Here is a 16,712-nt window from a genome sequence, read left to right on the forward strand (position 1 = left end):
TTGTCTCTGAGGCTTCCTTTTACAGTTGAAATAACTTGTATTACATAAGCCATTTTGATATATCAAAAATATAGATTAAGGTTCTAATTCATTAATCTGATTACTTAATAAATATTTCATTTTTTAAAATTATCTACAATAATTCCTCTGCTGTAGATATATCTATATATATTCACTAGCATCTGCAGTCAGGATTTAAAGATAACGTAACCTCACAATTAAGAATCCTAGAAATGAAAAGGAAAAGAAGGAAAAAAGCTTGGGGAATTTTCGTATAAATCAAACAACTCCCAAAAACTGACATTGCTTGAAAAGTTGAACCTCTTTGTGGAAAACAAATAATCTGAGTGCAAATCAAGTGCAGGTTTCTTTCTCCTGTGATTTTTTTTAGTCAATGCCTGAATATCCACATGTTTTATATATCTGTTCATAAATGTGAAATAACAGGACTGTAACCTCATACAGTTGGCGAAAACATAGCAATAGAAGCAAATAATTGACCCTGACAATAACAGGGAAGCTCCAGATATGTTCCTACTCTTGAATTTATATCTAACAGCAAGGTGGTTCTCACAAACAGATTAAATCTTTTCTCAGGTATCTAGTATACACAAAGCAATGTTTTTTTTTTTAATTTGTATTGTTAATTTTAACATTTTATTTGGCCCCTTCATGTCAATTTTTGATTAGTCCTTGCAGGGTTTTTTTTTTTTTTGCAAGGTGTTAAAGTACTCCTCTCCCACACCAATTGCTTTGCCAGGGCAGGAGAGCAAGCTTGTAATTCTAAAAGTCACAAAAATGACTAACAAGGTTATGCTGTTTTGAAGGAAACAAACACTATTTTTGAGCAACATTGCACCCGCTGACACCCCAGTAAATCAAATGTCTGTTTAAAGAGTTATAGTCAGGTACAGTGTGTTCGCTCCAATTCTCCTTTTTTCCTTTCACATCCCCTGCACATCTCAAGTAGTTAGTGCCAATTTTTATCAAGTATCTTTAACTTACAATAAAAAAAGATTATTGGCTTAGAGGCCACAGTTTATTCCTCCAAAACCTCTTAATTACAGTCCATGGAACTAAGAAGCAGCAGTAGTATTTGAATGGAACAAAGTAACTGTTACTTTAAGTTAAAACATACTAAGGTAGATCTCATTTCTCTTATAAGGTAATTTAAAATTATATTTCTATCTTCAAGGATATTAGTTCTGTTGTTATCTAAAGTTTTCATAAATATTTATCCAACTTCATCCATGTTATTAACTTAATACCGTATTTTCCCCAAAATAAGACATGTCCTTATACTAAGTCCAATAGTGCTTTTCAGTGCATGCGTTAAAATAAGCTCCTCCCAAAAAATTATCCCCCCCAAAACTGCTTAAACGCATGGGCAACTGGTCTCCACCATTTCCTCTAGTTGCTTCTGGAAAAACTTATCGCGAGTGTGAGCAATTAACAACTTCTTGAAATTGCAAGAAGTTTTTTCTTTACTGTGCAAGGTGTTTCCCTGTACACATCGGCCGAGAGACGTGACAGAGCTGCCAGTGTCTGGTAAGACTCACGGCTCTTGGCCTGGCCCACCCCATCCTCCACCCCACCTGCCACCCTCCAAATTGTGCCTCAATATGAGATGCGCATCACACTTCGAGAAGTTTGATTGAACTTGCGAGAAGGTTTTTTTTAATGTGTTTCCCTGGACCCAACGGCAAGAAATGCAATGGAGTTGGAAAGGTAAGACACGCTTCTTGCCTGCCTCACCTGCCACCTGGCAGAAATGCCAGAAAATTATGATCTCTCCCCCCCAAATAAGAAGGCCAAGCCATTATTATGGGGGTCAAAAGAATATAAGATTCTATATCTTATTTTTGGGGAAACACAGTATTAAAGAATAGTAATGTCGCAGGTCAGAAATCTTGGTACTTCATTTCTCAAATGTAATTGATAATCACTGATAAAGTCTCTTTGAGGATGGTTTTAGAATATTACGTTCATTTTCATTATGCCATCAAACCCACATTTAATAAACTTGCTAATGAGAACAATCTAAATCATTTCTTGTATATTTCATTTTGTATTCAGATCTTTGCTGGAGTTTGGGGGTAATATTGACTTTACATCTTCCTTTAGGATCTTCCTATACTCCTACGCTTCTTTCTCAACACTTTCTTTCTCAACACTGTCTACTATGGAATTCTTGTTAGTATTCCTTTGACTTTATTAAAAATCTGTTTGTTTTTTTTTAAGTCTGAGATACATATTTGATTATATTTCATTTTAGTTTTCCACAAGATCAAGAAACCCAACATTAAATATCTTTGTCACTCAGTATTTTTTTCTGTATAAGTAACATCCCCATTGATTAGTATAAAGTCAAGGATAGCTGAATTTCTGATTCCCCCACCCATCTTCCATTACTTTCTAAAACAGAAAGAAAAATCAGGAATTTTCTAGGAAAAAAACATCACATCTTACAGAATTTGTTTAACAGCATGATCTTTAAACTGTCCAATCTTAGGCTTCATACTGTTTTTTTTTAAAAATGATTTGCAGTTTGCTTTTAGAATATTATTTGGCAGGTATCAGAGAACACCATCCTTATTATTAGTATTATTTATTTCTCCACTTATTTTTAACCAAAATGCTTTCTGCCAGCATTGCGAAGTTTATTCATTTAGTTTTTTTTTTTTTTAAAGGCATGGATATTTTAAACATTCAGCGCAGTAAGAACTCTTTTGCTATTTCTTCTTTGCCTTTTGAAAACAAACTATTTCCTTTAACTACTATAGTGCAGACAGCAATCATACCACCTGGTTTCTATTATATCTACTGAATTTTATTCTCCTGTGCTGAGAGATCAAGCTGTATTGAGGGGTCCTTGGTGTTCTCTGAGATTGGTTGTTTTTTTGCTAGACTTTTCATTACCCGTACTAGCTAACATGACTAGGTGGCTCAATGGCTAAGACACTGAGCTTGTCAATAAGAAAGGTCGGCGGTTCGAATCCCTAGTACAGGTCTCCTGCGTGAGCAAGGGGTTGGACTAGATGACCTCCAAGTTCCCTTCCAACTCTGTTACTGTACTGTAACATTCTGGTAAGGAGTGGGGTTTTCTCTCAGTCTATATTCTAGTGTTAATGTTGGTGGGGATGGTCTTGGAGGTTTTTTGGTTGGGCTGTTAGCTTGTTTTGCAGATCCTTGATTGGAGTATTGTTGATTGTTGGTTTGACTGAATGGATAACATCACCAGCATCATTGTTTAGTTTCTGTCAGAATTTCCTGTATTCTAAACATTTATTTACAAGCATTGAAGAATATGCATGTTAACAACCAACATTCTTTTTTATTTTTCAGCTCTGATTTCCATAGGGCATAAGTGTGAGGTACGGTGCATAAGTGTGAGGTTCATTCACACATGTACCTCAGATTCAACTAAAGCTTTCGCTACAGAATTGAGGTACTTTGGCCAAATAAAATTTTACTAGTTCTTGGGCGTGCAACTCATCTTATGCAGGTGGTTCATCTAGTTAATTCAGACCCAGAAATCATGTCATTCTCATTGTTCCTTTTTTGTGGCCAGTGATTGACTTGCATTGCTTTTCTTTCCTTTTGTTCCATGTTCTGAGTGGTGAGGTTTCCCTGAGCCCTCGGGCAGGGGTGTCTCAAGGTTTTGGCTGAGATTTTCAAAATCCACAGTGAAACAAGTCTGGTGTATGTTATTTCCTAATTTCTATTAATAGTTCCCAGTCCAGCAAAATCTGTCAAAAATAATTATCTTTAGTGAGGTAGCACCACACCGAATGAAAATGGCAATTGAAGAGAGGAATCAATTTCTCAAGGAAATGGTGAGCTCTTCTTCATTAGAAATGGAGACTGGACAACTGTAGGTTAGGTATGCTTTAATATGTATTCCTGTACAAGCTGGCAACTCGGGAGCAGGTCAGGAAAACTTTGGAACCCTTACAATAATTAAGGCATTTTCTAATGCCTTAATTATTGTAAGAGTAAGGATCACATGTATGTGTTTTAGTTTTGTAAAATCACAAAGGGGACCATTTGGGCTAGCCAAATAAGGACAAGAATCCATCTTGATAAGGTAGGGATGCAATGAAGTTGATTTCTGATTTTCTCTATTTTTGTTTTGCATAGGAACTGCTTGCCACTTTATGTGTGTCTCTATGTGTGTGCATTCATCTCCATGTGCACAGAGTCCCTACACAGTCTCATTTTTTCTCTTTAGCATTTATGACCAAGAACACTACTCATTATTCTCTGAGTTTATTGAATCCATATTTTACAACTTACTTACAAATTCAGTTGCACTTAGCCATTGTTAAAAATGTTGAATTACACCATCACTTTCCACCGATTTTAGTATGATTTTCAGTAAGCCTTGATTAGTATCGAGTCAGGGACAGATGATTCTTTTCTGTCCTTTTTCTGGAAGAGAAAGTTGTCAGTAAGAAATTTCAGGAATCATCTGGAAAGGGGCCTGGCATCTGCTAGTTTTCCAACAGGTGTTGGAGTAATTAAGACCCCCTATTAGGTTGTACTACTGGCATATGTGATAATTTAATTGTATTAAATATTTTAATATTTAATGAATATCAGAATAATTAGTATAATTGGTTTGTAAAATTTGGTGTGTTGATGTGTAAAATTTTAACATAAGCATTTTATTAAGAAAATTTCATGAAGAACTTTCCATAAAGATATGTTTATTGTCTTTCATTGCAAAAATAATCTGGAATGAATATTTTCTTTTGAAGATTAAAAAATTCTTACATACTTAAACTGAATCACCAAGAAAAAATACATGCTATTTCTAAAAATAGGAAACTTTCCTATAGGAGTTTTCTGTTTGTGGTAGATATTGTTTATAAATAGCCTTTAGAAGATATAAAAATGTATGTGTGTATGTGTAACTTATATTTTCTATAAATATTTATAGTTACAATAAAATTAAAAAAAATCATCTTATCTGCCAATACAATATTCATTTTTGTTTCCATGTTAGCATCTCTTACCAACCCAGCTTTCAGTCCCTTTGTGTTGTAGAGAAACAAAATGTCTCTGCCACACTGGAGTTACAACAATTCAATGGCGTCTTCAACAGTGTATTTTCCATTTTTCTTTCAAATTAACAAATAAATCTACAGTAAATTTGAACACAATCATGAAGAATATGTTTGTTACTGTTCCCAGGGCTCAAGAAAAAAACCCATCAACTTCAGGCTTTGAAGATAAAAAATGCAACTGTGGAGAAGGGATGCAATTCATGAACTGATATCACTAGACATGGCAAAAAAGTATTAGATAATACACTTTCCTCGTGTGTATTTGCCTTGCCACAATAGAAATTAATTGCATGGTTCCTGCATTAATAGTCATATCCTGTAAATTGTATATCTGCAGGCAAGGATCTAAAGCTTTTATTTGTACATACATGTTTGTGTGTATGTGTGAATGCATGAGTAAACACACACACACACACTTTCCTTTTCTCATAAATATTTGAGAAATACTGCATTTTGGCAGCCCTCCCTCATTTATATAATTGTTGATTCTTCCAGTTGTAAATGGCAATTCAACCTTTTGTGAAGCATAAACATATAATTTCAAACAAGCATTTTACCTTTTCATCAGAAAAAAAATGGAATTCTGTTTTGGTTGGTTTATAATCCACAATAGCAATCTGATTTATCAATAGTAGCATAGCTACTGGTTTTAGTATCTCCGTGTGAAAATTGAAAATAGCAAATATGGGAATAAATTTGAGGAAGTACTGGATATATGATAAAAGTATAGGTCTGATGAATATTCATGCTTAATGCAGATAGGCCTTAATAATATTCTTTTAGACAAACACAGAAGCTCATTCTTCGAACAACGCTCTCCTTGAAGCAATGTGAAATGATACTAAGATTTTAACCACAGGCTAACCACACACTGATATTGTTTTATAAAATCAAACAAAGCATTATTCTGGAAGTTTCCATTAGTCTGGAAACTACATTGTAAGAAAGAAAGTCACTAGATAAACTTATTAAATCTATATATGTCAGTACAATTATATCTAAGTTGCCAATTTAGCCTCTGACACTGTTACTAATTTAAGAACATTGTAACAGGGAAAAAGCATATTAATTGCATGTTCTCACTAAGATTTTCAAAATGTTGATAGAAGTTATATTATTCTGCATATTCATCATTTTGTGAGGTTCTGTGCAATAAGCAAAGTTTGTAATAAATATAATAAGCTGGTATCTGAGAGCTTAAAATAAGAGATGGAATTTTTAATTTTTTTAAAAAACCGTTTTGCAATAATTAGTCCACATACTGAAAGTAGGGAATCTATTTATTTATTTTTCTTTTTAAAATATCATTTCCAAGTTGCCATATATTTATAAATGTCTGGAAAAATATAGCCAGGGTTTCGGAAGGCAAAAAATGCTGTATTCAGTGTGTAAGATGCACCCAGATTTTCAGTCTCTTTTTTGAGAGAGAAAGGTGCGTCTTATATTCTGAAAAATATGGTAGCAGAATTATTTTCCATGCTTGCATAGCTGGTTTTAAATTGAACTTGGCTGTCTGTATACATATGTATGCACAGCCATTCACCTTTGCTGAGGGAAAAGTGGAATGAAATGAGATTTCAGAGCGTCTTATAGTCCTATCGTTGTAAAAAAAAAGAGCATGTTTATTGTTTCAGAGAAGTGCACACATATACCTTGTAAAACAATTTTTTTCTTAATGTTTGTAGAACACTAATTGCCAACCAGACAAGAAGCCCCTCAGAACGTATTTAGCCAGAGAGGGAAAAACAATCTTTTGATGAAAAGGTTCTTTACACTTTGTTATAAGAGTGATCGAATGAATTGGAACAATATATGTGCATGTGTTAATTTTGTGTGTCCTTCCTTCCATTTCTGTGATGTAGCTGCTACAAAGCTTAGTAGTGCCTCTCAAAGTGTGGTCTGGGGCCCCTTTCAAGAGGTCCACAAAGTCAAATATTTTTACGTATCTCAGTTAGTATTGATAGATATAATCCACAAAAATTAAAGCTCTTTGAAATTCTCAATCATTTGTAAGAATGTAAAGCTGTCTGAGACCAAAATATTTGGAAACCACTACACTAGAGTTTTCATTGCCATTTCATGAAACCCAGGCTGTTCATTTTTTGCAATAGAGGAAACATGCTTTCTGCTGACACAAGAGTTCTATTCCCGATCAATAAATTCCAAAACCAATCACTAGTACCGATGCTAGTATTCCATGTCCACGTAATAATTACCGATCTGCCACATTTTGCACTAGTTGCAGTCTTTGTTCATCAATAACAGTAGCCCCGTGTTCTGTTTCCTAATATTTTGTGTGGTGTTTGTGTTTTGTATGTCTACATGTATATATATAAATACACACATACTTTATATACAAGGAGAAAGCTAAGAAAAAATACAAGTTAAAATTATTTCAAGTGTAAGTGTGATTTCACAAATCTTCATAATTGTTTTTGCTGTAGTTTTTGAATATTGCTGTGCCAACCATATTCAATATTTCCCAATTTTCTCTCAAATATTACTAAATATTATATCAATCTATTCGTTCCAAAATATATCTTGCTTATTTTTGGACTGACTGAATATTCTACACCTATGTAAGAACTGGGAACTAGGGGATGATACATGTGCAGTTTAGAAAAATTGTTTTGGTAGATAAGCTAGTAGGATGAGTAAACCTGTATGATGGTGATGATAGTCTTCCTAGATGGAAAAGCTTGTGCGAATATGTTTGTGCTCTTGTCATCCTTATGAATGAATTATTACTCTTTTAATAACGTCTCTAAGAGCTAGAAATGACGCTTCTAAAATTGATATTACCAATTACATTTTTAATATGAGTAATTCTTCAATATCTTCATACCTTTTTTTTGCTTTAAAGGTTCTTTATAAACATTAAATTCACAGGTAAATTTTGCAAAGTGATTGATAATATATTTAGTAATCAGAACTCACAAAAATCAGCCTGCGTGTGTTTGAGAAAGAGCCAAATAACATTGATCATAACACTAGTTGGCAACTTCTTTAAGTTACTGCCTCTTTTGATCAAGATTGTGCAGCTGCCCTGCACAACTCCTGCCCTATCGCAAGAAAAGACATTAAGAACTAAGTGACAGATGCTACATTTATGTCCTCTGCACTCCGAAACTCTTCAAAGCCAAAGTAATGCATGGTTTTTGTGTATGTGTGTGTGTGAGAGAGGGAGGGGGGGTGACGAATATGAATACCACTAGATGATTCCAGTAGGATTTTTTTTCCTTGCTCATCTGTGAAGGTATGTCACAAATCAGGTACATAGCCAGCATGATGCAATGTATAGGAATGAAAACGACATACATGTTTATTTTATTTATTTTATTTTGATGCTACCTGACTTCAAATAGCTCCTTTATTGCCATCTGTAATTCCTCATACTTTGATTCAAATTTACCTTGTGATAGTAACTTCTATTTGCCAAAATAATTGATTAAAATCATATATGGTATTTTCAGATCTTTATTTTTGTAATACTAAAAATAAAACAAAAATACCAATTTATGTGTTACAAGGATCTTTTTAAGATTGAAAAATTATCATCATGTAGGGAGTATCTAGATAGTGAATATACCTAATTTGTTTAATGTGTATAGCTAGTGTAATTTTAATGGGATCTGTTATGTTTGTTTTAGGGTCGACCCTATTCCATACGACACCCCGAAACCAGCAGGCCACACACGGTTTGTGTGCATCTCAGATACACACTCCAGAACAGATGGAGTCCAGATGCCTTATGGGGACATCTTGCTTCATACAGGCGATTTTACCGAGTTGGGACTACCTTCTGAGGTCAAGAAGTTTAATGATTGGTTAGGTAAGAAATCACTGCATTTTGATGACCCAAATTAACCTTTGCTTTCCAAGTGTCACTTACAACCTCCTAATTGTGTTAGAGCTTTGAAAAGCATTCACCTTACAACCTTGTCATCTTGTTATATACCCGGTGCAACCAAAATATGATTCTGTTAATTAACGTGAATTTATATGCCTGATCTTGTATTTTCACTAACATAACCTTTGCCTTTGGGCATCCCATGATGACAAAGGCTGAATAATTTCCTGACCTAAAGCATAGCTGGGTTTTAGACCTCTGCAAAGAAGGAATAATAAAAATATAACAGCTTTTTCTACTGTACTCAGTACTAAATATGGTTTGAAAAAGACTCTGAACATCAGAATAACACTAGGAGATGGATATATGTTTCAGATAAAGTGATACAGGCATAATAATATCTTGATAACCGAAGGCTCTTCTTTATATATATAGTCTTAAAGGAGCAAGATATATGTTTGAAGGGCTGAATTTTATTAAGCATTTCCTAATAGCCTATTTTGTAGTGGGCCATTAATAAGTTGATATAAGGGTTCAATAAGTAACAGAAGAGACAGAAAAACAAGCATATGTATCACTGGCCTGCCTAGAATGTGAAGGCTGTGATATAGAGTTAGAAAACTTGGGGAAGTTATCTAGAAAGGAAAGAATTGAATAGCATGAAGTTTAAAATAGAAATATGACTCTAGGAAAAATAATTGCTCTTCTAAATATTCTTGTGTAAATAAAATTGTATAATTATATAAAACTTCTTTTAGAGCATATCTGTGATATTTTTTACATAGACCTCCTGTACCTATGATACATGATGAAAAAAAGAATAATAAATGTATGTTGTGTTGTTACAATGCAATCCTGCCCCAAGATCAGCTGAAAGTATTCAGATGTGAGATTTGTGGTCATGATGTCACAATGCACATTTCATCACTCCTCCTCCCTGAGAGGTGTCAATGCTCCTCTACAATTTTTTATAGGGTCCATGCTTCTAAAGACCTGTAATGACATTTTTCAGATTATCTTGGAAAGTACTTAGTGAAATAAATTATTATTCATCAAAGAATTGTTACAGCTTTTTTGTAGGGGGAAAAAATCTATTTGGATGAATGGTTTGAACTTTTCAGAATCCATTCCAATTTACGTGTTTAAAGCAATTTGATCCTGAATTGTCTCTGCGGTTCATTGCAATAAGACATTGTTACTCTTCACAGCTGCAGTCTGAAAAAAGTAATTAATCTTCCCATCGTCTCCAAGACTCTTCAAAGCAGGAGTAAGCTTCTGTGCTTCTTCTCAGATTCATGGGCTATATTTAGTCTGATTCATATCAAACCATTTCTCTGGCAAATAGCCATGTTTACTAAAGTATTTATAACTCATGTTTTGATCTAAAAAGTTTACAGTGTGGTTTTGTGAATCATTTGAAATCCCCCACAAAATAAATTAGGTAAATAGTAGTCTGCAAGAAGTTAGCGGAGACAGTGTCCATCTAGCAAAAAGCACCAAACAAAACAAAAGCAGAATTCTGAATGAATAGAAGAACTATTAATGAAAAGAAGGACTAACATAATAGCAGTGTTCCAATATCTAAGGAACTGCCACAAAGAAGAGGGGGTAAAGCTATTCTCTGAAGCACCTGAAGGAAAAACAAGAAGCAATGGATGGAAACTAATCAAGGAGAAAACCATCCTAGAACTAAGGAGGAATTTCCTCACAATTAGAAGAATTAATCAGTGGAATGGCTTGCCTTCAGAAGTTGTGGGGACTCCATCACTGGCGGTTTTAATAAAGAGATTGGACAACAATTTGTCTGAAATGATATAGGGTCTCGTGTTTGAGCAGGGGGTTGATTAAAAGACCTCCAAGGTCCTTCTAACTCTTATTCTGTTAACTACAGCTGATGAATGAACTGTAGAAGATTGAGCAAGGACAGCTTCAAGAAGCTGGTCCCTTCAAACAATATGCATACTTGGAGATCCAAAAATCCTTCTAAACAAGAATTATTTTAGTTCATACCTAAAAACAGTGAGAAAGGCAAATCTCTCCCCAAATCATTGAAATCCAACAAAGCTGAAGTATGAAGATCAGAGTCAGCATTCATATAAGTTTTGGAAACTAATTGGAAGCCAGTTTTTCCTAGGTTAACATCATAGAGTCTCTAGTTACTATGGTCAGAATTATGACCTTTGGATTCTGCTTTGGTAATCTAATCCAGTTCTCCAACCTATCTTTTCCAACCTGGTGCTATCTGGGTGAGTTAAACTCCACTTCTTATAGTCTCCTTTTGCAGATGAGCTCATCTTTACAAAGTTGGTTGGCAGAGCTGCTTCTTAAGATAAAACTTGCAATGAAAGAGGCAATTTATGGCTAGCTTTCCTCCTTGATAAAGAATTTCTACTCACCTTCCAAGGCAATCACAAATCCATTCAAGATAGTTCATCCCATTTGAAGTTGCTCTACATTTTTAGCTGAAATTTGCTTTTGCTGGGATTTTCAGTATTGATTCTAATTTTGTCCTCTGGAACAAGCAGAAACCAATTTACTCAGTAGTCCCAAAGGTGTTTTTTTCAAGAGGCAATTAGACTTTCGGGTTTTTTTAAATACTTTTTGCTTTTGATCCAAGAAGCTTCTTCAGCTCTGACTGGATAGTGGGGAATGGAAGGGTGATTAGTCAGAGCCGAAGAAGCTTCTTGGATGAGAAGTGAAATGTGAAATGTCTTCAAAGAAAAACCAGAAAGTCCAGTTGCCTCTTGAAAAATCACCTTTGGGACAACCTTGACCTGGATGACTGAGAATCTCCATAGAAATTCATTCAGTAGTTTTCATGATAGTTTCCCTCACCCACCCACCAATCATTTTAAGACTTTGGGCATTTTCTCCTTTATTTTCTCTCTTCTCCGTAGTCTTATGTCCTGACAGCAAGAGGTAGAATTTTGAATTAATAGGTGTGCATCTGAAATGTCTGTTTAAGAGGACTGAGTTGATCGAATTGTTTAAGACTTCATCTTCACCATAGCACCTCTTGTCAACTTTTATTTTTCCCACTTCTTTATCTAACCTTATTTTTATGCATTTTGCCTTATGGTTTCTTTTGTGCAGTAACTATCAGCTAACTGTCTTTTGTGTGTGTGTGTGTGTGTGTGTGTGTGTTGTGTGCATTTGCTCCTTGACTGATAAATTTTTATTATTGGTTTTTCATGAAAGTCATCTGGGCTTGTACACTGCCTGACCTTTGTGGTCACTTAGTGATTACAAACGCCTGCTGGGGTAATTTATTCACTTTGTTTTGGTGTGAACATATCCCAGGGGTCTTGTAACTGCTGTAATCACTTGACCCCAGTGACTGTTAAATGCTTTAAACACAGTTATTTTAAATTTATAATTGTTTTCATTAAAAATCCCTTATAGTAACTTAACCGACCTTGCAATAAACCCAGCACTATAGACTGAGTCAAGAACAAAATTTTTGCAATGGCTAGTGTACAATGCACATGTTTACTCATTGCACTCAGTTGTGTATAGAAGCAGCAAGACTCTTAACTGCAGAATTGCATTTGGGTATAATTGTTGCAGATATTAGCTATTTAGATCTGGCTATTTACTACTTGCAGTTTGAAAGAATCTGAAATGTAAAGATTGTTAACATAAATTACAAGGGACTTTGAAAGGTTAAAATGTTATTTAATTTCAAAGACCAGATGCTGGGATTCTTTATTAACTCCAAAATGCCATAAAAGTATTTTCTGTACAATTGGCTTCCCGTAGTTACCTGTACTAGGGTTATCTCTAACCTATAGTTATCATGTAATCAAATAATAAAATAAAATCATTGTTATTGTGCAGGGATCTCAATGTAAAATGGATCATTTCTGCAACAAATATTTATATCACAACTTGATTCAGGCTTTTTTTTCCTGAATTGCACGTTTGTTACTTATTAATTAAATTTACATTCTGCTCATCTCACTATCCAAAGCAACTCTGGTTACTGTTCTCTTTTTCTTTGCTACCACATTATTTGAGGATTGGCCAAAGAAGTACTTGATCTACAAGTAATATCCTCCAAAACCTCATACCTCCTCTCTTAGATTGTGTCCAACTTTGTTGATTTTCCACAAATCAACTGTTGCTTTTTAAAATATGTTTTTATTTTATAAAACAAACATTAACAAACAAAACACGTAAAATAAAAACATCTTCAAGTCCGTACAGTGTGTCGATTGGTTGCAACGTTTTTGTGCATCCTTTCCGTAGTCATTCCTTAAATTTTATATAAAGTCACATATTGCCAATCAAGTATATTTGTATACATTATTATTATAGTACTTCATTTATTTGACTGTCACTATTATTTCTTCATTTTAAACAAGGTATTCTAAATATGGGTTCATTTATATTATAATAATTCATTACATCATCTTCAACATGTCCAATAATAAGTATTTTTTTAATATCCTATTTTAAATCATTCTCTTATTTGGGTGTTGGTAACATTCTCTAATAAATTTTCAATTCTATATTATTATTATTTTTTAATCTAACCACTAATTAAATAGATCCCATGTCCTATAAAATTGTTTATCTTCTTGTTATCTAATTTCATATGTCAACTTACTCATTTTCGCATATTCCATTGCTCATATCATCAATCTATATGCATACAGTTATTATGATTATTAAACATTCAGTGAATATAGCTATTATTGCATCCTTTTTATATGAAACATACAAAATTTAAAGTAAATTTATATTATGACATTTCATTACATCATCCTGGATTCATCCAATAGTGTTATGTCTTTGTCTTCTATTCTAGATAGAATTGTTTATCTTTTATAATAAAATAAAAAGCTTTTCCACATCATCTCCATGGTCCTCATGTAATATAAAATTCCATATATCAATCTAGTATATATAAATGCATTATTATCATTATTAATCATTTATTTGACTATAACTATTATTAATTTGTCTTATACATAATAGTCAAAGTTTAACTAAATGTAACTTAATTTTATTGTGACATTTCATTTCATCATCCTGTATCCTTCCAGTAGTAGTGCAGTCCAATATTTCTTGCCATTTGTAAAATCTGTATTCTAAGTGTTTCTTGATAAGTCTTATGTGAACTTCTCTTGGCAACTTGTTCATTGCATATTTTGTAAAGACTTGAAACCCTACATTTGTTCCTTTCATCAGCTTGCCTTTGGTTATCACTGGTGCTGCTGCCAAAGATACTCTCATTGTTTCTGCCAAATTTTCTCCCCTTTCTTCATGTGTTTTGAAGCATGAGATAGAAATCCAGCTCGTCCACCTCTCCTTTCAGTATTCCATATGTATCATTTCCCTCCGCTCTCAGTTTGCTTTGTTCATATTTCTCTGCAATTTTTTGAACTCTGTCATCATTGTTTCATCAATATCCTCAACTCTTCCCTCCATTCTTTCTGTTCTTTGTTCTATAATCCCCAGATTCTTTTCAATACTTTCTGAGCTTATTAGGACTTTTTGAATTTCTAGCATAATTTTTTGCAAAGTTATTTCCTCTTCATATTGCGCCATTTTTCCAGGTTGTAAACACTGCCACTAGAACATCCAAGGCCTTTTACTAGGTTTCAAATAAATTCACTATAATCTTTCAAGTCAAGGCTTTCTCTTTACTGCAGTCCATCTACTGATAATATTCCAGAAGAGCACCTGTGAAAACGCTTCCCACTATTCTTTCAATAAACAAATTCTGAAGCCCTGAAGCATGATATATATGTCAAATATTTAAAAAAACAATATTTCCAAGTCTCCAGCCTCTAGATAGCAGTGTTACCTTTAGCTCTCTCTTTAAGCTTTCTTTAGGTTAAGAAAAAAATGGTTAAAAAGGACAATCCTGCCGTGCGTTGAGAAAAGATAAGAAAGGAATCCTTAATCCACAAATACAAAAAATGAGAAAAAATAGAAGAAGAAGGGAAAAAGAGACCAGTCCAATTTAAAAAGTAAGAGGCATTTGTAAAAATTTCAGGAAACAAAATTAAAGAAAAAAGAACACAATACTTTTAATTCAGGCTAATCCGCCACTTACTCTCTTCTGTCTTCAATTTTAACTTTACTCTAAATCTTTTTAGGTGTTCGCTAAAAGTAAAATTTATCTCACCAATTCTAACACACTCTCTCCTGCTGAGCTTCTGTTCAGGGGTCTGTCCCAACCTTATGTAGCTTAAAAATGGCTGCTTCTCTTGTAGCCGGCAAAAAGAGCTTTCTCCTGGATAGATCAGGTACTTTGCGATGTCCCTGAGATCAGCAGGACATGCTCTTCTCTATCACCATATCTTCGGGGCGGTTTAGGTCTAAAAGGGCCGTCCAGCAACAGATATATCAATAGCAATCCTGGAGCTCCAATATTGCATGTTGTGCTGTAGCGACGTCAACCCCGCCTCCTCTCAAACATTGCTGTTGCTTGAGCCAGTGCTGAATTTTTTAGATTGTTACTTTTACTGTATTACTTGAAGTCATTTAGTTTCAAACCCAAGTACTTTTGCAGGACAGCTGTTTTGTATAACCTAACAAAGAGAATGAATATGCAAAATGAAAGTAGCGTACAGATGTTCCTTTTAGGTGTATAGAGGTAAACACTTCCTCAAGCCAAATGTGATTACAGATGTTTGTATAAAAACATCCCTGTAGTTTTCTCAGCAATACAGAAGTAAGTTCTGCATGTCTACTCAGAGTTGCTCAAATAACAGAAAGTTTATGCAGTTACATTTTCAATTGGGGCAATAGCGAATCAAGAATCAAGTTGGTTTTCATTTTTAATTTTAGCCTTAAATTTGAAATTCAGATATATTAAAGATTATCTTTTATTATCTTTCCCATAATCTGGGCATACTGTAATTGTATTATAAAGATTTATATGAATTCTAGTAGATTAGGGTAAACCTTTTATAAGGACTTGTAAAACTTGAGTAAATTAAGTATAATGGTGTTGAGCTTTTTGGGTGTCTGTGTGTGACAGATTTCATTTATTTATTTATTTATTAAATTAACTATTACTATCTTTTTGATTAAAGGTTTGATTCACCTTCCACTTTAGGAGAAATTTTGTTGATATGAAGAAAAGATAAACCAACTTTCAAATTATATTTTAATTGGGCAGACTAAAATTCAGGCTTGGTTGAATCTTTTTACTAATCTAAAGACTGTTTTTTCCGTCTTCAACATAGCATGTTTATTTGCATTTGAAAATTAGATTCTGTAACTACAGTATACTTAATGGGATTTATTACTTAACTAAAGGAAGGAAATGACATATATACAGGTTTCATATTAAAAAAACCCTAGCATATATATTATAAATTAGTACTGTTGTCTTCAACACATAATAAATTTGGTTTGTTTATTTTAATATTTTGAGCATTTAGCATTTATTTTTTATATATGAAATACAGTATTTTGTTCTACTTGAGACATATATACTTTATTTAGGATCAAAGGTCTAACCAATATTTGATCAATTAACAAATATGGAAGGCATTGTAGAACTGCATATTCCATTTATGGAAAATGATGAAAAATCAGATGTCTGAAATTGTGTGGCGTTGCCCAGAAATGAATTAAGAGAATGTTTAAAAAGAAACTGCACTTCAGAATAGCATATCTATTCTACTTTGTGTTGGATTTTTTTAAAAGTCCCTATTCACAAAAAAGGGAAAAATGTATTGTTACAATAGTCTTACTTGAATTAAAGCAAATATCTTACAATGAAATAAAAAACCCTTTTAAAGCAGAAGTAGTTTGATTTATTTTTCCATTTT

At 33.6% G+C, this 16,712-nt stretch overlaps 1 protein-coding gene across 3 annotated transcripts in view; it reads left to right on the forward strand.

Annotated features, from left to right (window-relative positions):
- The window catches only part of MPPED2 (metallophosphoesterase domain containing 2), a 144,270-nt gene that overhangs the window by 38,685 nt on the left and 88,873 nt on the right, over window positions 1–16,712 (forward strand). For all 3 annotated transcript variants that reach the window (XM_014056708.2, XM_014056709.2, XM_014056710.2), the window contains exon 3: window positions 8,720–8,901. In XM_014056708.2, coding sequence (XP_013912183.1) covers window positions 8,720–8,901 — 182 coding nt within the window. The remainder of the gene's footprint in view (window positions 1–8,719; window positions 8,902–16,712) is intronic.

Source organism: Thamnophis sirtalis, unplaced genomic scaffold, assembly GCF_051295495.1.
Source record: "Thamnophis sirtalis isolate CommonGarterSnake01/CBP01778 unplaced genomic scaffold, rThaSir2_p1.2 scaffold_1, whole genome shotgun sequence".
In the NCBI taxonomy this organism is placed as follows: Eukaryota; Metazoa; Chordata; class Lepidosauria; order Squamata; family Natricidae; genus Thamnophis; species Thamnophis sirtalis.